Raw genomic sequence first — 26,642 nt, 5'->3', positions numbered from 1 at the left:
CTGCCAGTTTTGCATCATGATGTTTGTAATGAACCTCTGCTTTAAAGCTGTTTCATTCTAATTCAGTCCAACTCCACGGACACAAGATCACATTCTTAATCTAATTCCGTGACTTTTTCCCTCAGTATCTTCCCCAAATACATGTATTCATTAGCAGCAACCAAAGGCATTAGCTTTAACAACTGTGAATCAAATCAGGATGACTTCCCACAGATGCATGCTTGGATTAAATATGTGTAACAGTACGGTGACCCTAGGGAAAGTGCCTGCAGTATGTAAATGCAGGTGCACGATGGTGATGCTTAAGCACCACTTTTCTAAGTAAATTCTGGAATAAGGAAAAGACAGACATTCTTGTATTTCTCTAAACCCGGCCTATTCAGTAAAAGAAAACCAGAAATTTAAACGTGTCAGCTCTAATTGTACAATAAACTGACATAGTTTAACTTGACACGAACGTTATCTCTGTCCTTAACATTTTTCTGGCCTTCTGGAAACTTTTTTTGTTCAATTTCCTCGCTAAAAACAACTCATCACAAGTCCCAGAGACATCATAAGTGCTTTTAAACCTTAACCCTTGGAAGAGGGAAGCTCTCTGTCACAAACCTGAAAATCAGCCCTTACCCTTCTAGTCTGTATAGATTAGCCTTCTGAATAATGGTTCTTTCTTAGCAAAGGCCACAGAATCCAACTCTGGAATGGAATGGCAAATGTTTCTTGTACAGAACTGAAAGCAGCTGGGGGACACATTATGAAAACAGCTATGAAGTTTGCACCTCAGATTTCCTATCTGTTTTCTCTCCAGAAGTTGAGTAATGTAGATTTCCAGTGAAAGGTACTGTTTCTATCGTGTCATTGAAAGATTTTTTTATGAGCTACACTAAGTCGCAATATTTGTGACTTAGTCTAAGTGGAGGTATTGACGTCTAGTTTCCCAGAATGGGGGTGAAAGATAATAGATGCTCTAAGTTTGTGCATGTGTTCAGACTTCCTTATTTGCAGCACAAGGAAATTTTCCCAGGTTCTGAGGACCCACCCAGAAACCTTAGCGAGGGGTAGTGAACCTGTCACTTCCAGTTGCTTGGCGAATTATATTAATCTGAGTGTTCTGGATAATTCCAGTTTACAGGCAGCATATTTCTGTGCTTATGAAGTTACCTTGTTCTATTTGCTTAGGAAATCTGACTCTTTGTAATACTTCGAGTTGCAACCAATTTTTCTGTGCCACTCTTGCACTGGCTGTTGTTCTCCTTGCTCAGGTGTGTGCGTTCCATGGAGCGTCTTATGGCTGCATCTGCCCTTTAGACTGTTCTCATTGCCAAATACAGCTTGATTTTGTTTTGCTGTGCTCATTTTAAATGCCATTATGAATCTAAAATTGATGTCCTGTCAACAACAGAGAAGCAACAGCACGCAGTACTGTTTTTTGGAATTAGCAGCTCGAAATCACAGCCTCATTCTAAAGAGCCGTGTGACTTTTGGGAAGTCACTATACCTCTCAGAGCCGATCTTACCTGATGAAAACGATGGAGCCGAGGGAAAGCTCTCTTCTGTCTCTCCAGCAGTTCCAAAACATCTAGTCTTATGTACAGATTCACCAATGTACCTAACTTTCTCCATCTTGTGAAGGAAGAACATGACAGGAGAGTAGAGCGAGATGGCACCTGTCATCCCCCCTGAGGTATTCTCTAAGATGCAGAAAAGAACCCCTAACTTCACTGCTTCTAGAGGTGTTCCACAGTTCACTCTTCTGGAGAGCACTCTGCTGGAGTCTGTCTTTCTTCTTCCTTTACAGACCTTCTGTAGGAAAAACGACAAGAAAGGAGGGAGGATTAGGAGAGAATTGCAACGCAGAAGTCACCACTATTTTAGAGAGCAAAGGCCCGTCCTATGTATGCATGTGCATTTCAGTGACACAACCTCGCTACACTTGCTGGACCAAGATCGAGAAACAGCAAAGAGAGAGACATAGTTAAAATAGTCAGGTATTTCTACTAGTCATTCCTCCCGGGACAGTAGACTGTTGTGGTGACATGAATGTTTGTTCTTCCAGGTCCCTCACGTCCTTTATAATCCAAGAACTTGACATGTCGAGTGGCCTTCAAGGGTAGTTCGGCCTACCCCTGAATTTTGCCTTACGCACTCACCTTAAAACCTACCGATGATGTGATGCCACCGTGGGTTCCAAACATATAAGTTCCAAAGCAAAACAAAGCCAATAAAAAGAAGATTTAAAATAAAAATCAGCTTATCCTAAAAGAATCTCCACAGTGCCCATAAAATCTATGCTTTAGAAGCAATGATTCAAATTACAGAAGAAAAGCCAAAGAAACAAACGCTTGAACTCCTTAAAATGAAACCAAGCACCTCTTTTGTTTCTTCAGTAACACAATGATTTCTTTTTATTTTATTATACTTGTTGCTATTATTATATTTTTATTATTTGGGTTATCTCATTGCACATGCACGTGTACACACACACACACACACACACATTTAACAGCTATCGCCTTTAAACAACTTACTGTGCTGGAATTGTTTCTTGATAATTGAATCCACCAGGTGGAAGGGTAGGTAGCTGGGTAAAGTGCAAATGCAGACTCTCTCAAAGAAAATTTTATAATCATTCCAATTTTTGAGTTTAAGCCAGATGTTCTGGAAAGGTATTTGGGTGGGAGATGAAAATATCATTTAATACAATTGTTAGGGGTCCATTTCCTTATTTTCCTACATAAGCCACTCATTAGACCCAACAGAGGACCAGAGGGCACAAAGACCAAGAATTTTAAGTGTCTTGACGGGTCATTTCCATGTAGCATCGTTAACATCTGCACCGCTCTTCTTGTCAAGGAAGGGAAACACTGAATATGTTGATATTTGGGAATGCAGTAAGTCATTTAGCCCTGATCTCACTTAATGGTTCTGTTAAAACTATATTCTGCTTTAAAAAGGCAGAAACTCATAAAATATCATTTCACAGTGGGGGAATTTTCCTGTTAGGTGTGATTGGATGATTTCAAAAAAAAAAAAAAAGAAGAAAAATAGCAAGAAAACTCTAACAGCCCATCATTTTTGTAATCCAGTTGGACAAGAAATATATAAGGATTTTTCATACATGGAGTTTTGTTAGCCAAGGTTAAGAATGAACATATGTGCATATGCAAGTGAAGCTAAAATGTCCACTAAATACTAATTATGAAATCATTGGCTCTACTTCAGAAAATTTGATTTTATAGGTTGCTAGAATATATATTTCAAACATCCATATAGCACGCTTTCCTATCTGAAAATACAAGTTCTTGAATTAATAAGGATGGTACACATGCAGTCACTAACAAGTATGCTGTTAAATAAACAGGAAATGTGGCCTGTGCCTTGGTCTCTAATGATATGAAGGAAGCAGATGGCTTGAAAAAAGATGTGTCAGTACATGGTGGAAAATCATAAACGGGGATAGATTGCCAGCTCACCTCAAATCTAGCCTTTTCTTTCCAGTCCCTACAGCTCACTAAGTGCTGCCACTCAAGTTGAACTTAACTGTGTTAGATTTTTGATTCATGCCTTTAAACACTTAGGCAGTATCTATATGTCACAAACTGAGTCGTGGCCATTTTCGCAATCTATACTGATCATCTCAGCCAAAATGATCATAGGTTAATATACATCTGTCATTGAGATAACGAGAGAGAATGGAATGGCTTGGCTTCTCTCCACTCATTTGGTACGTTTCATTAGGTGCTCAAATACTGTGATCCAGGAATGTATTCTTACGGAAAGAAAGTTAAAAAAAAAAAATCCAGCATGTCCTTCAGAAAAACAGCAAAAATTATGTGACACCAATTTAGCATCAATTCCAAATAACAATAACACGATCGGCCTGTTAATGTAATTTGGGCATTTTGTCAGTCTCACTAATAATTTAGATTTAGTAATAGTTGGTGTAACTTCACAGGCCTAAACTGGCACTGTAGCTAGGTACCAAAGACACAGGTGTTGAGATAGTGGAGAAACAAAGAACCACAAGAAAGAAAGAAGTGAACTACAGTGAGATATGGTGAAGAAACTTCGAGCAGCCCAGAAGGAGAAAACAATAAATAAGAATTTCAAGTCTTAGAGGAGTTCAGAAAATACTCATAGAGATTGCTTACCTTGTCATGTAGTGATTAGAAAGAATAAGGTTATTTTTAAAGTTCTATATGTTTACAAACACAATCTGTTCATTTATAATGACCATTTTAATTAAACAAATGAAAACAGCTTTGAATTTCATGTATTGACCTGACCATCTTAGGGATCCAAAGGGCTTTGGGATAGGCAGACAACCAGATACACTTTCAAACAGCATTAGCTTCTAAAATAATAGTGATGATCATTAACCAAAAATAATTTATATAAATACAAATAAGTCTTCAATATCACCTTAACTTTCATCCCTACTCATTCACCTGGATACCAACTTTCAAGATGAATCTTTATGTAAGGAGTATATGGTTTATAGTTGTCATTTCTAGTTCTCTTTGTAAAATTAATTAGATATCAACCCCTCATCCCCTGCAAACAAGCCTATTTTTAAAAAGTCATTGAATCTTTATTTTATCACAAGGAAAAAAAAATATCATGGCAAATTAACACCCTGCATTTGAGGAAGATCTTTGGTATGTCTCCTGGTTCATGACTTTGCCTTTCTTCAACTTTAAGTCAAAGAATTTGAAGGACAGATTGTAACCATTGGTATATATTCATAGTTGGTTTCAGGAGCCCAAACAGGCATGGTGATCTAGAAACACGAAGGATACTTCTTTAGCTCTGCATAAGGGTTTTGTAAGGTATTCACCTGAGAGGAGATACATTTTGGTGGCTGTAAGAGTAATTACCAAGAAGCAATGCTTTGATTCGGTGAGAAACACTCTGAAAGAGAAAGAAATTTGGCTCAGTTGTATTGCTTATAGGGAGGATGCTCAAGCTATATGTGATCTTAATAGTCTATTTATTCCAATAACACCATTTTATCTTCTCTCATCTGTGTCATCTCTAAGCAAAATGAGGCTTGGAGAATATAATTAAGACCTACATTATCTAGTTATATTAGCAAAATTAATGCTACTGTCAATTTGGCAACTCGAAGATTGCAAACTTATGGATGAATAGATGGATAGATAGATATATTCCCCAAGTAGTATCTCCAAGTAATTTATTAGTTTTAGCAGGGTTGCACATACACTTTTGTTGTTCTGTTTACATTCCATGCTGACAGGGAGAACATTTTGGGGACATTTCAGCCAGATACATAATACTCTTAGTGATTGATTTTGAACCAAAGCCATACCATTTGTTCTAGACGACAACTTAACTTTATAAATCTTGCCAAAGGTTCACAGATCTCAAGACCTTTGACTGTTATCTAGATTAAAAAGTAACAGTTCACTGTGCAGGTCACTTCTATTAGAGGGAAGCTAACTGACATCCTAAGCAGTATTGATAATGTTTGGCAAGGGCCAGCTGTCTTGTGATTTTATTGATGTGGTAGACTGAGGCACAGAGGCCAACTCAAGAACTTGAAACAAGAATCAAGTGCTTTAACCACATTTTATTGTATCAGGTCAAAAAGACTCAGAAACTATGACTTATGAATTTATAATAATTTTTACTTTCAATAAAGGTATACAAGATTAGTTATTTTTGTTATGACCTACATATACAAAGAGTGTGATTTTTTGGTGAGTATACAAAGTGCAACATTTCAAGAATTTTTACTAAAATATTAAGAAGACAATGGTATATTTCATTCATTCTCACTAGCCCTCTTTTTATCAACTCACATGGCTACTCCGAACTTTTTAATAATATTTATTCTGAGTTACTATCCTTATAGGTGGCTTATATACTATGTATAGTTAATAGGAAGCATTGTTCCAAATTGATCACACTTGGATTTGTGGTGGATGACCATAAAGGATTTTGAAACTACGTTTAGACCAGTCAGACCTTTGCGATTGAATTTCAGTTGGAAGGATATTTATTGGCTTTGTGTCTAGTGATTTACAAAACAAACAAACAAACAAAATAACAAAAACAAAAACAAAAAAGCAGAAACAAAGACTCTCCCACACTTGCTCTTATCTTTGATATTATAATTTATCTTGTCCGTTCACTCTTTGGTTTCCTGAATACATTCTTCCAAATCTTCCATAGTTCTTTCTAGATTTCAAGCCTGTCCCACCCTCCCTGTTCCTTACCTCTTTAGGTATGGGAGTGGTGATAATTTCATACTTTTCCAGGTCCTTGCCTCCCTCCCTACTTTCTATGAATTCACTTTCCTCAGCCCACACTCTACAAGGAGTTCCTTCATTAAACTCTTTTCATTAATCCTTTTGAGGGCTGTCACTTCCATGCCAGGACATTGAAAGATACCCTAGCTACACCAGCTCGTGGAGAGGCGTATTTTCACCTTGAGATTTGATGGATGCCTCAAAGCCTTCTCTATCTTGAAATCCCATTCCGTAGCTGTCATGCCTCAAGCCTTCATGTGTGTGAATTGAAACGGCTTTCTGTGGCTCTTACTGAGGTGTAGATATTCTCCCAAAGGATAACACTTAGCATTTTCGTCAATAACATTATAAGACTAGTGAGTTTGTCAGAGTAGCCAACCGCCAATTATGCCCAACAGACAGGTCATTTTGATGAGACATATTGGAAGATAATAAAACATATTTCATTGCAAAGGGACAGCAGACCTAGATAGGAAGCAGAGGTGATTAGCCATAACTCTTCCAAAGAAATTATTGAAATAACCCAGAGGAAGAAAAAAGAAGACCCCCCTCAGAATAGGAGGTCAAATTTTGCTTACCAAGATATTTTTCTTCTGGATACAGAATTAATGGCAGCCCTATCCCCTCTTTTGTGTTCTTATTTTCACTCTGAAACTCTATTCTGAGACTAATGCTAGTTTGCCTAAAATTTTGCATGTAAACATCAGCTTAATCTTGGGAAATTTGTAAAAATTTTGGTTTGGATGGTAAAGTACATTAATGTTGCAATGAAGTTTTTCTATCTTAGAAAGAGGATAATGATTTACATCTCATAAAATCATAATGACAATGAGTTTTTGGTGATAAATATGGCCACATTATGTCTATTGAATAGTTGGGATTTAGGGTCAACTACCAATAACATCAAAATATTAAAGAGATGTTTTCTAGTATCAGAAAACTATAGTCTCTGATTGGCAATACGATGAGCAGAAAATAATGCAGGAAATCTGAGCTGAATTTGTATAGATGTTATAAAATTCCCATGTAACACTTATTATTTTAAGAGAGAAATTTATCTTTCAAAGACCTATATTAATGAAGTAATTTCTCTGGATTTGCAAGGTGCATTCAGAGATAAACATACATTTTAGATTGGAATGGGTAATTCTATGCATCACCTTGAGAGGGCAAGATTTCTCTCCACAATAGTCTATTATACAGGCCATTTTCAATAATGAAGTAATGCCATTTTCAACAGTTCCCTTAGGAGATTCTTTCAAAATATAACATTAAACTTCTCATTTTTTAGAGTAGTTTTCTTTATGTACAACTGAATTTAAGCAGTGAATTTTACCATGATACTCCATGCGTAATCTAATGGGACATATTAGCTTCTTTTAAAATCACCTTTTCCCCTAAAATTTGTGAAAAATAATTTCATCCTTTAGAGTTTTAAGCCAGTATATTTATGGAGTCTAAATTACATTTAAGTGTTCAATACATTCCCTAATCAACTTATTTTTTCCTTAATGTCTTCCCATTTACCTGGACATACCTGTACCAAAGAGCTAAATCCTATACAATGATCTGCATCTCATTAGGGCTCTGCTTTAGAATAATGGCTAATAATTACTTTGGTGTCTTCAGGCTTTAAATACTTATTTTGTTATGGATCCTGTGAATCTGGACTTCTGAGGACATGTAAGGAGCTCTGATGTAAAGGAATTATGAACTTTCTGTCATGATCAAGTAGTGTGATAGGACATAGGAAGCAACCTAATTATGTGTCACTTTGGGGCATTCCACTTGCTTCATCTCCAAAGTAGGGTAGTGCATCAGTGCTTTTGAATGCAGCTGTTTTGCATTTATTAATACCATCTAGACATTCCAAGTCTTATCTTAGTGAAGTTTTATGCTATGAACTCTTAGCGATGTTTCTTATGTACAGGTAAAAACTATTTGATTACTATTTTCTAAATGTAAATTACTTGTCACATAATGTTTTATGTACAGCTTTTATGTTAGTCACTGATCTAAGGGCTCAAAACAAACTTCGTTTATTCATTTGTTTTGAAACATATCCAGTAATTACCTACAATGTCCCAGGCTATGGTAACACATGCAGTTATCAAAAAACAAATTACCTGGCTTTGTGGTGCTTACATTCTACTGTGAGAGCTAGATCATTAACAGATAAATATATTGTGGCAGGTAGCAATGAGTGCCATGAAGAAAAATTCAGCTGGGTAAGGAACTAGAGTGACTGGGTAGAGGATATTTTGTTTTTATAAAGTGCTCAGGAAATGCCTCTATGACTGAACTTGAGGAAACATCTAAATGCAGTGAGTGAGTGAGTGAGTTTCTTTAAGGCCAATGAGAAGACAGTCCAGATGGAAATAATAGCAAATCTGGAGGCCCTGAGACCTCATGAATTTCGGTGTATTTGAGGCACAGCAGGAACGTCAGGGAGCAGAGTAAGGTGGGGTTGAGGAGAGCACGTGGGAGATAAGAGTTCAGAGAGTTGGGCAGGAGCCAGATCATGTGAGAATTTTCGGACCATGGGAAGGAGTATGGCTTTTAGTCTGATGTGATGGGAAGCAAAGGAGTGAGGCGTTCTGCTTTAAATATTGTATTAGACTGAGTAGCCCCCAAATATACTCACATCCTAGTCCCCAGAACATGTGACAATGTTATCTTCTGTGGCAAAAGGGACTTGGCAGATGTGATTAAATGTAGGATTGTGAGATGAGGAGATTATCCTGGATTATCCACCTGGCATTATGTAATCACAACAGTCTTTGTAAGAAGGATTCCGGAGGAGTTTGAGTAGGTGATGTGGAAAAAGAAGCAGACATTGGAGAGACGTGCTTTGAAAATGGAGGAAGGACCCAGAAGTCAAGGAATGTGCATGACCTCTATAAGCTAAAAGAAGGAAAGGGGATGGATTCTTCCCACAGCGTTTCCAGAAGGAAACAGTGTGGTTGACATGCTAACTTTAGTTTAATAAAACTGATTTCAGACTTTTGACATCTAGAACTGTAAGAGAATAAACTTATGTTGTTTTAAGCCACTAAGTTTGTGGTAATTTGTTACAGCACCGATAGGAAACTAATATAAGTACATTAGTTATATACTTATAACTCCAGTTGACCCTTGAACAACACGGTTTGAACTGCATGGGTCCACTTAGACATGAATTGTTTTCGATAAATACAATACAGTACTACAAATATATCTTCTCTTCTTTATTATTTTCTTAATAACATTTTCTTTTCTCTAGTTTACTTTACTATAAGAACACGGCATATAATACCTACAGCATACAAAATATGTTTTCATCGACTATGTTATTCAGTAAGACTTGCAGTCAACAATAGGCTATTAGTAGTTAAATTTGGGGGAGTCAAAAGTTATGTGCAGATTTTCAACTGCATAGAAGTAAGTTCTCCTAACCTCCATGTTGTTCAAGGATCAACTATATCTCTATCTATCAATTGATAGCAATAGATAGAGAGATGCCTCTAGTTAGGGATTGGAATGTCAAAAGAGTGAAGAAGGCTTAGTCAGTAGAGCATGAAACTCTTGATCTGGTGTTATGAGTTTAAGCTCCACTTTGGGGATTGAGTTTAAAAAGTGGAAGAGGGAAGTCCTGTTAGGAAGCAATAGTGGCTTGAGCTGGTAGATTTTCAGGGAAGTAGGTCGACTAAAGAACTTTGTGTCTTGAGTAAATGACAGATGTTGCATTAGTTTTTCTGTTGCTGAGTCACAAATTACCACAGTTTAGTTTGTTTATAGCATTACAAATATATTATCTCAGCTTCCAGCCATTTATTATCTCGTGAGTCCAAGGGGGCTCAACGTGCCTAGGGTCTCACAAGACTGAAATCAGGGTATCAGCTGGACTGAGCCCTTCTCTGAAGGCTTTGAGGAAGAATCCATTTTTTAGCTAACTTTGATTATTAGCACAATCCTGTTCCTTAGGGTTGTGGGACTGAGATCCTTGTTGCCCTGCTGGCTGCCCAGCTGGAGTTGCTCTCTGCCATTAGAGGCTGCTCTCAGATCCTTTCTGTGTGTTCTTTTCTGTTTTGAAAGCCACCAATGGTGCATTGAATCTTTCTTGTGCTTTGAATATGAGCTCCCCTCTGCCTCCAGCTAGAGAAAACTCCCTGCTTTTCAAGGGCTCAGATGATGATATTAGGCCTACTGGACAATCTCTCTTTTATTTAACTAAAAGTCAGCTTTATTAGTTGGTAAATGACTTTATTATATCTGCAGTGTCCCTTTTGCCATTGTCTTAGTTTGGGCTGCTATAACAGAATACTGTAGTCTGAGTGGCATAAACAATAAACATTTATTTCTCGCAGTTCTGGAAGCTGGGAGGTCCAAGATGAAGGTTCAGGCAAAATCAGTGACTGGTGAGATCCCTCTTCCTAGGTTACAGACAGCTTCCTTCTTGCTATATCCTCACTGGGCTGAAAAGCAGGGGAGAAGGAAGGGAAGGAAGAGAGGAGGTACAGGAGAGGAAGAGGGAAATGGTGATTGAGGGAACTAACTTTTTGGTCTCTTCTTTATAAAGGCACTAATTCCATTGTTGTTTTCCTCTGTCATGCCTCATTTAAACCTCATCTAATCCTAAGGGTCCCATCCCCAAATACTACCACAGTGGATATTAAGGCTTCAACATATGAATTTGGGGGACAAAAAAACCTTCAGTCCATAGTAGCCATATAGTGTAACACAATCACTTGTGTGATCTCTTACCATATTCATGGTTCCAGAGATAGGTTAGAGACTATAAGAGGAGAAGCATTTTAGATTTCTGCCTAACAGGTGCCAAGGCTTATTCCTTTTTTTTTCTTTTTGTTTGAATTGAGCAACCAGTGTGCCACTTACAAGAATGGTAAATGCAGGGAAAGTAACAGGTCTGGAGAAAGGAAAAATAGCAAGAAGTATGTTACTTGGAACGGTCAATTACAAAATCAAATGATGCTGAGGAGCCAGTAGTCAGATATACTGAAGTGGCCCCAGGAGAATGATACGGGCTAAAAATAGAAGCTGGGAAATCACACTACATATATGACATGGGAGGCCACCTAATTTTAGGAGCTCACTTGGAGGGAGTCGAGATAAAGAGTACTGAGCAGTCCAACATTTAGGGGTCTGGAAAAGGTTGTGGTGCCATCCAAGGAAACGGAAACAGAGAGACTAGTGATATACTGGAGAAATTAGGAAAAAAGTGACAGCATGAGGGAAACTTATTAAAATTGAAAATTTGGGGGTTTCACCCCAAATCTACAGAATCAGAATTCCTGGATGGGGTCAAGCAATACCTGGGTTAAAAAGTCCTGCAGCTAACTCTGATACACGTAAAAGTTTCCGAGCTTTAGTTGTTTGGGCTACGGGGACAGGGCAGAACGGAAGTAGATAAATCCTTAATGTCCTTGCATCTTGTCCTGGAACATGAGCGGCAACAGCATCTGTGAGATTGTTAGCAGTGGGGGAACTGAGGACCCCAGATTTACTGAACAAGAAATTGTCCTTTGACTGATTTCCCCACGTGGTTCATATGCGCATTAGCATTTGAGATGCGCTGATCAATGCTACGTTATTTCAGAGTTATGGAAAGATAATCCAGGTGTGAATACACATACACACACACCCCTACAGATCACATATACCACAGAACTGATTTTTATTCCATTTAAAAATAATCTTTCAGACATCTTTTAAAGTATATAAAGTCTTTAAATTCTTAATAAGTTAGCAAAGAATTTCCTCCAAATTTCTCAATGCTTAAAATAAACTGGGACAAGTCTCTATGCCCTCTGAAGACCTTGAGAATCTCTAGCTCAGACTAGCAGAGGCACAAGGCTGCAGTTCTAAGCGTCCCAGGTGAAGATCGTCAGAGCATGCTGTGCAAATGAAAGTTAAGTTCACCAGTTTTTATTTCTCATCCCCGTTCTGAAATATGGGAACCAGTGGAGATTGTGTAAAGGCAGATTATTTCACAATATTGTGTACTACTGGCCTAATTTTAGATAAGCAACTGAGAATTCTTTTAAGGGGACAGAAGATTACATGGATTGCTTCTTCATTTTTAATTTGGGTCTCAGCCTAAAATTTATCTGTAAATACTTACTTCATTTCTTAACATCTCAGATTGGCTTCTTAAAATGTGTTGCACATTAAATAAGATTTACAACATTTTTTTGAGAAACAATGCAAATTGCAAGTAATGGAGAATAATTCAGAATAATTCAGTTAGCTATCAATATGTGATCGAGTACTTAAAATGAAAGATATTAAATATAATCAAAAGACATGGTAAACTATAAAAGAAAGTAAATGTGATCTACAGTAATATAAATAAGGTGTTTCACATCATGCAATTTGGTTAACATGTGGTAATTAATTTAAAAAATCAATAACCTTAGACCTTTCCCATTCAACTGATTGCAACATCAAATACTAATAATGGCTAATAAATAAATTTATCAAAGTTAATTTTCTTTGCAGGTGAGAAAAAGGCAGCTGATATTTATGCCATGCAGAAGAAAGCTAAAGATTTATAAGGAAGTGCTCTCCATTCTTTGTGAGCTATAAAGTCTGTCCAAATAGCAATATCCTCTCCCGCAGAGAATCTGCTGCTTGGACTGGCCATGTGTTATTGTATTTGGACTGTCTCCATCTGCAAGTGTTGACTTTTCATCTGTGACCAAGGAAAAAAATCTGTATGAGGAATGTGTAAAACATTTAATCCTTGTTTACTTGTTAACCAAAGGTTTTGTCAAATCCTGCTGGTGTGGGTTTTTGCATTTGCTTCTCAAGGTGACTGTGGGTGTATTCACAATGTAGGGTTTAAATCTGAGCTTTAAGTTAAAACTCTGCCGAAATCACTAGGCTTTTACTTAGATTTAGAAATCTAAATACTTGTTCTAAATATAGTTTTACATTTGAAAACCTAAATATGACCTAAATAATACAGTAGTCTATAGGAAGAATTGATTTATAATTCCTTTGCTCTGTCTGGGGTTTCTCATTACTAAAATGAATATAAAACTGAAAAGTATGATTATCTATGGCAAACCACAATGGTATTTGATAAGAGAATAAGGAAACTGTAGAGGCCATTCATCAAAATCTAGTCTCTTACTCTCCATTTATAGATGAGAAACTGGAAGCTAAAATCTCTTAGGAAATCTAAAATTACTTTGACAAAGTCCATATTAATTCATTGTTTTATTGTGGTTCAAATCTGCTTCTATTTGCCCTAGGCATCGATAATGATCATGTGACCTGAGATTTCTAGCCTGGTTCTGATAGTAGATGTTCTATGTAGCAATCTCTTGAAACTAACATGAGATCAAACAAAACCTGTTGAGTGAATGAATGAAAAATATTTTTCCCATAAGTATACTCAAATTTGCCAGATCTATTTTTGGATTTAGGCTGCCCACATAACTGTGCTGTACTCCCTCATATACCAATCTCAGTGCATGGCAATGGAATTTATTATGCCCTTTGATTGTTTTTCTGTGCAAGAGCGGAGTAATAGCTGATATTTATTCCCATGTGACATTTTTAAAATTTTTGACTTGGCATCACATAATGTGATCTGAAGTAGAATGCTGTATCAAAAGGGAATGTGGGCAATACTAAACAATTTCCTCTGTTTTTCATGCCAGCTCTCATATTTGAAATTAATTTTAGCTGTATTTAGATTGGAAGCAAATTAACTGATTTGATTTTTAACAGCAACTGTTCAATAAATATAGTAAGTGATGATGGAATAGTAGATAGAAGGGGTGCCTAGCAAATGAATTTATCTGACATTTTTTCAGGGCCCTCCATATTTACATAAGCATTTAGCTTTAGCTTTCCATTCAAAGTAATCCACAATGATAGGAAATTGTTATGCTGTTACACCTTACCTCAAAAANTACCCCAAAAAAAAAAAAAAAAAGAAAAGAACAAAACAAAGAAAGATACAAAAAAAAGAAAAAAGAAAAAGCATAGTAATAAGCTAAAAATGATGGTGAAAATGAACTAGTAAAAATACCAATATTTTTGGATTAGTTTTTTAGAGATGCTAAAATTAACTTCAAATGTAGTGAGTGAAAATATTTGTTTCCCTGAAATTTTGTTATAGGGAAATTGATTAAGGCAAGAAATAAGTATAAGAAGTAAGATTTTTCTCAGTATATTAATAACAGCAAGCGTAAAGCAACATTGTAGGCTAAAAGCCTACATAAAATGGAAATTTCTTTAAAGCAAGTGAAACTGCTTCAGCAAATCCAAATCTGTGGATGCATCCTTCAGTGTAAAGTGTTTAGTGATGCACGACCCTGCATACTCCATTCCTGCTACTGTAAAATCTTGGGGAAATCAGCAAAATTGGAACTTAAGAACAAATGTTTTGCCTAAAAATAGTGATATATGTTCTTATCACCAAAAGGCCATTATAACATGAGAATCAGATGTGTTCTGCATGGAAGAGGTATTTTTCTATAATAAAAATTGAACAAAATGAAAAATTGAGTGAGATGGGATGAGTTTGATCCCAAATGATATAAAAATGACTTACGTCTTTTGCAATTCAATTCTGGCAGTCTGTTTAATCATATTTTACCCAACAGTAAAAATTCTAAAGAAAATTCATTCACATAAAAGGCCAAAATTTCATATGGTATGAAACCAAACCAGAAATACGAAAGGTCTCACAATTTTTTTTTTTTTCAATATCGGTTTCAAGCTTTGGAATTGAAAGGTTTCAAGTCATCAGGTTGAAAAGTACGTGGAGGACAGTCCAGAAGGTACTTGTTAATTACCGCAGTGAGTTAATCAATGAAGTAACAGTTCTGCTTCTGGGTATAATAAAATGAGATCAAGACCCATTCAACTATCCTACCATTTAGGTATAGCTGGAGATCCATTAACTTGGATAGTTTCACATTTTAAACTCACATCTTTAAAAGTCAGCAACGCAAGCAGCTCTCTGACAGCTGGTGATGCCTAACCACAGAAAAAGCATTTTGTTGGGTTTTGTGTGAGAAGGTGAGCTGTGCAAAGGTGGAGAGGGAAATACACTGACACCTGATATAAATATTAACTGAGACAACTTTCAAGCATTCGGTTATGTGCTTTTGTATTTGCTTTCAACATTTAAATGCAGAGACAGATGGCTTGTATAGTTTTATCAGCCCTTGTGTCTTTATACATTCAAAACCCTGGAACGATAACCAAACTCATAGACTGCAGATTTTGAAAGGGAACAAATAATTTAGGCTTAAAAAAAAATCAATGAAAGCTTCAGTGTTAGAAAAATCATGATGGTGGATTTTAATTATTTTGAAGGGAAAGGAAACAAATTGCATAATGCCGAAATTGTAGAAAGTATTGATAAGAAGTTTGGAATCCCGACCTGGCTTCTAAATAGATACTGTATGATGTTGCCCAGGTAGGACAAGAAAGTAAATAAAAAATTGGAGAAACAGGAAGAACACATGTGGGTCCACATGCATGTGCACACACACACACGCGTAAAATCTGAAGGCGTTTATTAAGAATCCAGCACAGTATCTGATACGTGTGATACATGATAGATATTCAGTAAACACTTTTTGAGGGGACTTGTAAATGGGAAATAAATATAATTAATCATCAATTAAAATAATTACTTATAGTGATAACATGAAAAATAATCATGGTCCAAGATAAAGAGCAATATTTTTGTGTACATATGTTTTGCCATATTAGCAAAACTTTCCTGATATATAAGTGCCCTATATTTGATGGAGAATTAAAGATTATTTTAAATCATATTTTAGAAAGTGACAATATTCAATGCCAATGCTTTAGAAAGAATGTTTTTTTCTCCTTTCAAAAAGTATTAAACAATTCAGTCATTGTTTCTAAAAATGAAATAAATGAATTGGAAACTCCTGTTTAGCGTGCTTCCGATTATAAACTTCTGAAGAGCAGAGACTGTCAGGATTTTTTAATTTAAAAAGTGTTCTTTTTTTTTCTTCTTCTTACCAATTCATGACAACTTGGAAGCATTGTTATTTCCCAAAATAAAACCTGTGTTTTTTTTTTTGTTGTTGTTTTTTGTTTTTTTTACTATCAGGGCAACTGCAGGTGATTATATAAAGGCCCAAATAAAAAAAAAAGAAAGAATTTCCCTGTTTAATGTCATGTCCCAAAATAAAAAGTTACCAAAGCATGAAGCAGAGTATATTTCCCCACAGTGCAGCTCAAGCATACAAGGAAACTGGTATAATATACTTTAATATAGTTTTGTTGTTTTTTTTTTTTCCTTTAATGCAGTCGACTCAGTTCTGAGGCCCTGGCTTGAGTTCCCCTTCTTGAATAAGCCCAAACCACACACTACTTTCCTTCTAGAGCTCCCACACTCTTAGGTCATTATGCACCCTCCCTAATTGCCCCAGGGGTCAGGTACCAGATAACTTGGAACAGCCCCTTTGTCCTAGAATTTCAAGAAATTATTCAAATTAGTCAATTCGCTGAGAGCCCAGGAAACCAACTCATCCCACCCTATTTGCCCTGCATCAGCTGCCCCCTGCAATCCCAGTTTCTTCTTAGCCTATTCCTTGTTGCCCTCCTCTGTGCAGCCCGGCCTGGTGGCCTTTTCTCCTTCAGAGCTGTGAGTAACAAGAACTTTGGGCTTTCATCTCAGTGTCCATCTTGTGGTGGATCTTTAAATCTTACACGGCAATCAGGTGCCTGAAAGAATTACCTAAGAATCTACGAAATGCCTATAAATTTACTTACATATTTTATCAAAAGCCTTCAGATTTATGTATAAGAACAAATCATAAGTACAATTCTCAGAGAGCGATTAATATTATTTAATGGAAAGAAACTCATATTTTTTTATGAGTCAAAGACTTTGTATAGGGCACATAAATTTTGACTGTAAATGTCTTCAATTGTCAATTATCTGTAAGAGGAACTTTCAGAAAAAGGTAGAAATGATGTAACAGGGAACAAAATCCATCCTTTCACCTTGTAAAGAGATAAGCCTTCCTAAATCAGTTAACTGGTAATGACACTTATTCATTCCTAAGGACGCCTTTTCTCCCTTCTTTGTTCACTGCTTTTAAAATAGTTGTTTCCCAAGATAACCGGAAAACTGTACAAGGACAGTGCTGACACTGATTTTGTTCCCTGCGGTATTCCTGGTGCCTGTCACAGTGTCAGCGTATAGTACGTGCTCCGTAAATACTGATGGAATAAATGAATGTTACCAGTTCTGAAAAAAATATATACACTATTTGTTAGAATGTGTCACTCATTGATGAAGACTAAGGGTCCACATATATTCACACACATACACACACACACACATACTGATACTTTCTCCATCTCTGGATAATATTCTTAATTTAATGAGAGGGCAATGAATGTTGGATAAAGCTATTTTAAAAATAATCTTACATATTCTCCCCTTTTTATGTACTCAATAAAAAACTGATTCTATTGATATTTCCGAGGTAGCTGATTATTTGTTTTCCTTTGGAGGTATCGACAAGAACAACAAAACCTTAATGGGTCTAGAAAGGTAAAAATGAAAGGCTGGTGTCTAGGCCTCAAGCTAGATTACACATCAAATTGGTGATTACTTTATCTCCACTGATATCTTGAAAAGAGTGAATATATTTAACAGAGAAGTTAAATAATTCATTTATTATCTGTTACAAAGTATTGCCAGGCAAAGAGATGTGTTATTGAGGAAGCTTTTGGTGTGATGTTTGTGAAATCAGCATCTTCTATCATAATTACTTAAGGTCTGCCTTTAAGGAGAGGATATTTTTAATTATTTCTCAGAACATTTTCAACCTCATAAAATTTTAATTAACAATTAACATTGTTCATAGATCATCACTATTGCTTAGCACTGTGAGAAATCAGAAGACTTTGAGAAGTCATTTTTTTTTCCATTTATGGATTTTAAATCTAGTTGGAATAAAACAAAAATAAAACTATCCTCATGAATATACAGATGAAATATAAAGATGAAAGTCCCGTTAAGGCAGGAGTTGAAGGAGCTCAGTTAGGAAGGGTGTTATTCATCAGTAAGAGATCTATGGAAATCTTGAAGGTGCATAGGAGCTGTGAATTGCTGTGGTTGTGGAAGCTAGCTGTGGTACTGGGGAAGCAAGCTGACCCTGAAAAAATAAGTAATTAAATGAGAACAGGAGAGGCAAAAAGCATCTTCTAAAACTGATCTCTATGTAAGGAGTATGGATGGGTTTAAGCAAAATGTGTTAGCTTTGTGGATACCGTCGTCGAGCACAACAAAGTGAACCTAAAAGGGAGAAATTCGTTTGAACTTTTGAAGCGTGGGCAGAAGTCAGAGGGCAAAGAAAGGCTCATAGAGAAGTTTAAGTTAAATATACTTAGGACTCATTGGAGGTTTGTGAGAGAAATAGTTTTGAGTAACAAATGTGTTTAAACAAAATTAAACTGTCCGCTTTCAAGGGTCAGATGGTCAGGAATGTTGGTCAGATGAGAAGGAATTTTAAAGTTACTCTAAGGAGAAGATTTTAGATTTCAAAAATGACTGAAATTTGAGTCTGTAGGAAACAGCAAATTTTAGCCACGTTGTATTCACATCCGGTGTCCGTTCCGATATGGCTTGTGTTTTGGGGTTGCTCAGGTAATTGGCCCTCAGCTCTTCCCTATTTCAGCAGGCGTTTTTCCATATGCAAGGAATAGCTACAATATTAGACAAACTGATGTTAATATTTAAAAAACCACAATTATTAGGCACTTAAAAATGTGAGTAGTGCTAACTTGGGTTTTAGCAAAGACACATTCCAGTTGTTTAGTGTTTTAATCGGTGTTGAGGCGAACATGCAGGTGGTTTTTCATTTTCTTCTATGTTTTTACTCTGATGACTCTCTATTTTGAAAATGCTTCACACCGCAGCCATTCTTGCCTATCTGCGTAACCTCATTCGTAAAATCAATTCCTAATTTCCAGCCTATCACTTATCGCTTGACTGTTTAATCAAGGGGAAAAGAACAAAACAAAACAGTTTTTTCCTAAATCATTTGGCTGTTGTTTTTCAGTAAAAGGTTAATTTCCTCTTTAGATAATCAGAAAAGAGTTTACTTTTGAAATCATGGTTAAAATATATGTTCTGGATTGCCTGCAATAAAAACAAACAAAAAAACCCAAACCAATAGATAGATATCTATGATGACTTTTTTCCCCCTGAATATTAGACTCCATGTGATCCAATTTGCAACTTAGCTAGACTTTCATTCTAGTGCAATCTGGGTTGTTTAATACACTTAGAAATATAGAAAATAGTTTAAGCTTGGAAGGAGCCAAATGCTGTCTTTGGATGCAAATGCCTTTTTATTAGGTGGATTTCAGAATGTTTGCAGCAGACCAGGTGTTCCTTTAGTAAAATACACATTAATTAAAATATTCTTTAAATTATTTTTAATTTTTAAAAATGTTGCACTATTATTTTCATGTGATTTCATATAAAAGTAACGTGTTTATATGGAAAGATGATACTTTGTGTAACCATTTAGAGTACTTATTTATTTTTTTTTTAAAGATTTTGTTTATTTGACAGAGAGACAGCCAGCGAGAGAGGGAACACAAGCATGGGGAGTGGGAGAGGAAGAAGCAGGCTCCCAGCAGAGCAGGGAGCCCGACGTTATTTTTAATATCGTATTTCAAGTAGTACTTTTGCATTTTGTTTTTATGGAGTTGTACGTTTACACATTTTTCAACAGCACATATAAAATTTTTCTATTTTTCATAATTTCTCATAAGAGCTTTTTGTTAAGGATTAGAAGATAAATGAGTAACAATACATATGCCATAAAAGGAATTGATCAGAAATGATATGTCTGTTTCCTCATGTCTGTTTCTAGGTGTAAATGAAGGCCTAAGGAAAGAGAGATTTCTTACTTCCACAACAAGGAATTTGATCCCTTCTGTTATTCTTGGAAGAATTTGAATTCTTTGAAATGCTTAACTTACATTTTTCATGAGAAAATGAGATCACCGATGCACTTTTTCTCTAAGGAGAGACAATTTTACATTAAACTTCTAACCACTTTCTTTTCTTATTCTTTCTGTCTCTTGCCCTCTGTAGATGGGCCTTTGGGTCCCCGAGGATTAGCTGAAGCTACAGAGATGTGCACTCAGGAGTGCTTGGTTTTGGGTCACTCTGATAATTGCTGGATGCCTCCTGGCTTGGGTCCATATCAACACCCTAAATCTCCTCTCTCAACCTTTGCACCCCAGAAAGAATGGGTCAAGAAGGACAAGCTTGTGAATGGGCACACCCTTACCAGAGCCTGGAAAGAAGATAGCAACAGGAACCAGTTCAATGACCGTAAGCAGTATGGCTCCAATGAAGGCCATTTCAACAATGGCAGCCACATGACAGACATTCCTCTGGCAAATCTGAAGTCTTATAAGCAAGCGGGAGGTACTATTGAGAGTCCGAAGGAGCACCAACTCTAAAAAAAAAAAAAAAAAAAAAAAAAAAGGCTACATGGGACCTAATAACTTTAATCTAAATAGACATGCTAATACCATGTGTGTCAGAGCTTTATGTATTCAATAGTTCTTTATAACTATGCCCCTTTATAGCAGGGATATCCATAACTTTGTGTTAGCACCATGGAGGATACAATATTTTACAACATAAAAGAGAAGATAGTTCTACTAGCCATGTGATCTTGTTTACTAGAATTGATTAAACTCTCCGGAGGTCACTCCATTGTGCAAATATCTTTCTTTTTTTTTTAATTGAATTTTACTTTTGACCCTGGACTGCTGCTATGAACAATAGAATATGCATTTGGAAAGTAAGAAAGTTCCATGGATTAGAGTGACTGACCAACATATCCAGTTAGAAACTTGTGCTCTTTTTGTCATTGATTTGTGCTGGGACTGCTATACTTGACATTATACTTCAAGCGAAACTTAAAAAGATAAGCATTAAACCTATCGTGCTGTTAACAACGTTAGTGGATACTTGTAAGTCAATCAGTGTTAAAGTATTTGTAAATAGAAGCAAGTTATTATTAACAACTTTTGTGTACTTACAACGTTCACCTGAAAATGTTGTAGCATAACTCTGTGTTTTATGGTTGCTTCTTTCCTTCTTCTTAATTTGCCTCTTTGTTGTTATTTCTGTTGTTTCTTTTAGTGAGGTGTTTCTGCGTTAGTAGTCTGTCTTGACACACATTGTTCAAAGGATCTCAAACACTTGTGTTTAAAAAAGGTTCTGGAATCTTGCTTCTTTTGTGACAGCTTATGATGTTAGGGTTCTGTAAAAAATAAAGATAAAATGAAAACTTTATGTAAAAACAGGACTTCTGCAAAAGCTTGGAAATTCAGAACCTATTTTCTTGACATCCTTGTTTTCAGAGTAGGTGAAAGCAAAATCACTTAATTAGCAGCATTAAGTGAAAGAGTAATGGGAAAGTGTTATCCTTCAGAAAGTAATATAATATCCTGTACTTGCCACTCATACAAAACTAATGTATCAAAATTAGCATATATTGAAGAAAAATTACTATTCAAAAGTAGTTTCAACTGGGCAAATGTGTGTCTACAACTTTGTTGAAATGGCAGAGTTTGTGTTGATCCTCATATACGATAATGTTGTTGTAACACAAGTGTTAGACCATAGCCACAAAATATTTAATGTGTTGTGCCTTCATGATGTAACAGAACATTCTCCAGGTAGGCTAGTTGGGGGAAATAAAGGGATAAATCTCTAATTATTGCTGTTTAACTGTTTGTTATCATAGTCGGTCAATGCCTGGCAGGTACCAGCATCTTGTCACTTAGGTCAAACCAACAGAGTGACAACTAATGTTAATAAGATCTCAGTTGCACGTGCAAACAAATCCAAATTCGAACATTCTTAGGAGGTTTTTGTTAAGGCATGACAGATGATTTAAACAAATAAATAGCATGCAACAAAATGTCTTTATTGAAAGAAGTGAAAGTTATCTTAATGCCACGGTTCAACATCAGTTTAAAATTTAAAAAAAAATAAAATAAAAAATTAAAAAAAAAGGTTTGCTAATCTGATAGTTAATTTGTTCTTACCAAAAATAAAATTACTTTGTAAATAGCAATTCACATTTTTCCACAGTATAATGGAAAATAATGGGTAGGGGTGCATTGCTTATTGCAGTACATTTTTGTCGGTTTGTGAGGGGTGTTTGATGACTTTGACAGAATAAATATCTAAACAATTATCCTTGTTACTGCTTTGCCAGTTCTACGTTATTTACAATTATTCAGCTCTTGCAATAAATGTTCTGAATTCCTGATTGTAGTGTGTTAATTCTTGGTCAACATCCAAAGTGATGATTTCTACTCTAATTGTTGGATAAATATATGTTGATAAAACAGCTCTTAATTAGAAATCAAGGAAGACTCATTAGGGATTTACTACCTGTGTTCTGAAAATACGGTTTCACATTTTAGTTAAACTCCCTTGATGGTCTATGAAATCATTTTTAGGGAAATTCGTGGAGAACGTTGGTGCACTTTCTAGTCAGGATGCATGCAAATTTCATCCAGGTGAAATCCCAAGTCCGGAAGCTGGCAGGGAGCAGTAGTTAGTGAGGTTGGCTTCTTGGCTCTCCGTCTCTTTAGCAAGATTGCATGAATCAAGCTCTCCTATAGTTTATTGTTGGCCAAGGCAGAAAAGGACTATTCTGGGATTAAGGCCTTGAAACAAGGGTGAAACTTCATCTATGTTTATTTCAGATTAGGAAAATCGGCACAGAAAGCTGTCGAGGATCCTAAAACACGTTTATGCATATGCCCTGTGCTTATATTCTGCATAGAGCACCTGGATCCATTTTCACTCACGCTAGGGTCCTGGGTTGGTAAGCAGGCCTGACTCTTCCTCTAGAGCTTTCTTTTCTCTCTCTCTCTCTTTTTTTTTTTTTTTTAATTTTTTTAAATTATATTATGTTAGTGCTTTCTGAAGCCCTGCGACATAAGACTCAGGAGTTAGAGACACGAAGATAAAGATATTTGCTTTGCACTGTGGCTGTGGGTTTGAAACCATAACACTTCACCTCTGAATAAGCCCAACTTACCCGTTATTCTGAGGTACACCCGCAGCCGTGCTGTCCTCCCTTCGCAGGGGTGCGGCCGGCCCCAGGTCACAGAGAATGAATGAATCCTAAGACAGGATACTCTGGAAAAGGTGAAAGAAAACAAAATTCATGCCTGCGCGATCTTTCTTCAGGTTTTTCCAATTTCCCCTCTGCCTTTTAGAGTGAAGGGTGAGAGAAATTAAAACAATTTCTCTTATATTTTTCCTTCCCATAAAGAGTGGAACTATACTCAAATTTTTAAAAAATTAAAAACAGGGTAAAAAAAAAGAGAGAACAAACCACAAGTTTGGGAAAGAAGCTCCCCATCCCCACCATACCCTATTTCTTTGAATAAATACAACAATATAACAATATCTACTCTTTTTTCTTTTCTTTCATTTTTTTTTACAATATCTACTCTTTTTCAAGGCATTCAGTTACATGCTCTGTGAAATTTTAGCATTGATAATAGCACAACCAAAATGAAGAACTTACCAAGTAAATAAAATAGTACAGTCATAATGACTATTCCTTCAGTATTATCCACATTGTTTAGTTGTGTAGACATTGAATATTATGAATCATTATTTACCTGGAAATTAAAGCCATTTACATTTCCTAGAAAAACACACCTATATGAAGGGTATAAAGATAATGACTTCTAGAGTGATTAGCAAACGTTATGATGCTATATATTAACATTTTTAAGGCAGGCATAGAAATAAACATTATAAAGCTGAATATGACCTATTTGAATGAGTATTTCTACACGTACTGTAACATAAAATATATATTTAAGTAATGGTCATTCATTAGTAGACAACAGAGTAGTCCTTTTGCTGCACTGATGCTATTCGGCAGATCTCATTCTGCAGAAAGTGGTGTTCCCTCCCCCCAACATTCCTTAGCTAACACTAGAAATGCAGCTGAGGCCCCAAAGCCCTTCTGGTATTTATTAAACTCTCTTGGCTAGAAGCCAGGAATGGCTAATTATTATTAGTGAGGAGTTTTGGCAGCCAGGGATGAAAGGGATGCCTTGTGGGTTTCAATTCTAATGTGGATGCCAGGGTGTTGCTTTGTAAGAGGGCAAACCAAACTATGAGAAGGAGGAGTGGTGTTGCCAGTTTAAAAATGCTTCATTGTTCTGCTTTGTTTTAAACAGAGCTGATCTTCGCTCCCTAAAGGAAGCTCCTTCATTGGTTCTTTTGGGAGAGATTGCTTTCAGAGTCTCCCACTGTTCTTAAAGGCACAGAGATCACATAATGAATTCTCTATATACTGTTCCTTCCTGTTCACAACTAACTGATTTAAATTTTAGTGGATATCAATCAGGGTTTTCACTGTTGAGAAAATATAAAATTATCCTCTTAGGATTGAAATATCTTTGTAAGATAAATACCATTAAAACATGGCTATCATAATAATATTGCATTCACATTTAGTTCACTCAAAGTGTAAATTAATGGGTATCCCCAAAATATAAATTTTCTGTTATCTTGATGCTACCATCATCTGTTTTAAAACATTAAATAAGGACTATATTTTCCACTTCTATAAATGCATCTTATTGTTGTCTGCCTTAAAATTCTTAGTATCCCACACATGGAAATGAGTTCTGTCCATGTTTTTGTTATCGTAATGTATTATTTTTTGAAGCTTTATACTAAAAATCTCTGTTGAAATAGTCTTTCATTTTTATCCTCAGATTTTCTCTTTAAAGTCCTACCCTTGTATTCTTATTAGCATATATATAACACAGTTATATTGGACTTATTCAATGCCAGATATTATAGAATTCATATATTTGCAAATATGTTCAACTATAGTGATTTTTCAAATAATATCACAGTACCCTTAAATTCAAACTCTGTCTTTTCTGGATTTTTGTTCCTTTTAAAATTTTTTTATTGAGCTATAACTGACATATAATATTACATTAGTTTCAGGTATACAGCATGATTCACTATTTGTATGTATGGCAAAATGATCACCATAACAAATCTATTTAACATTTATCACCATCCATAGTTTTAATTTTTTTCTTGTGACAAGAACTTTTAAGATTTTCTCTCTTAGCAACTTTCAATTATACAATACAGTATTATTAACCATAGTCACCATGCTGTACATTATCTTATGTGGTTCTTCTAACAAGAGTTCATTATTTCACTTCTAAATTCATCATTGGCTATGGCATCACTGACATCATCCCAAATAATGATACTCAATTATAACAAGGAAAGTCTTCACCTTGGAACTCTAACACAATTAAGGTGTACTGTGATACAGCATTAGGTGTTTCTAGGTGAAATTACAGTGTTTTTATATTTCATGACATCACATCTATTTTCTTTGAACAGACTGTTTGCATAAGCAGTTGTGGTCCATATTATTTTATAGAGGAAGTATTTTCACTTTGTTGAAGAAAAAAATCACGAAAAGATTTAAGGTGCCGTATATTCATTCACCATTAAATCCATACATCGCAAACATACTTCAATGTCAATATAACAACTTGGCCTCAATGGCAGGGCATCAAACCTCTTACTGAGAGACACATAATGGAACACTCCTCCTGGAGACATTGCCTTCTCCTGGTTTCCTGGATACCACAACCTCTTGACTTCCTCTTACCTCACTGGCCGTATCTTCTCAGATCTTTATTTTTTTTTTTTTCAACATAAGTTTCCCACTGCCTGTTTGGTAGGTTGTATTTTCATTTTTATTCAACCATAAGTATTTTCTAGTTTCCCTGGTGATTTCTTTTTTGACACATTGGTTGTTTAAGAGTGTATTGTTTAATGTCCACATATTTCTGAGTTTCCCAGTTGTCCTTCTAGTATTGATTTCCAGGTTCATCCCAGTGTAATCAGAAAAGATCGTTTTATAATTTCAAACTTCTAAAATTTATTGAGACTTGTTTTGTGGCTTAATATATCTGACCATTCCATTTTAAAATTGAAGTGCCTCCCTGGGCATTCCCAATCCTATTTACAACCCGCTGTACCTTGCCCCCACCTGTGGCACTGAGCGTCTTCTAACTGTAAGCTATCATTGACTTATTTTCAGTGCTTATTGTTCATTGTCTCCCCACACTAGAAGATAAACTCCACAAATATTTTGGGCAGATATTTTGAACTCTTGTTCACTGATGTATCCACTACTCTTAGAGTGGTGCCTGGCACCAGATAGACACGCAACATATATTTGATGAGTTAACGGATGAGCAGATGAATGAACTATCACCCCATCCCTCAGCCTTTCCATT

At 35.9% G+C, this 26,642-nt stretch overlaps 1 protein-coding gene across 1 annotated transcript in view; it reads left to right on the top strand.

The window, feature by feature from the left end:
* PCDH9 (protocadherin 9) overlaps positions 1 to 22,577 on the top strand; it is an 892,769-nt gene extending 870,192 nt beyond the window's left edge. Inside the window, exon 5 of the mRNA XM_002913049.4 lies at positions 20,392 to 22,577. Within this exon, the coding sequence (XP_002913095.1) occupies positions 20,392 to 20,765 (374 nt within the window). The 3' untranslated portion in view covers positions 20,766 to 22,577. The remainder of the gene's footprint in view (positions 1 to 20,391) is intronic.
* Positions 22,578 to 26,642: the final 4,065 nt, after the last annotated feature.

This window comes from Ailuropoda melanoleuca, chromosome 7 (assembly GCF_002007445.2).
Source record: "Ailuropoda melanoleuca isolate Jingjing chromosome 7, ASM200744v2, whole genome shotgun sequence".
Lineage (NCBI taxonomy): Eukaryota > Metazoa > Chordata > Mammalia > Carnivora > Ursidae > Ailuropoda > Ailuropoda melanoleuca.
This window is presented reverse-complemented; position numbering and strand designations above follow the sequence as displayed.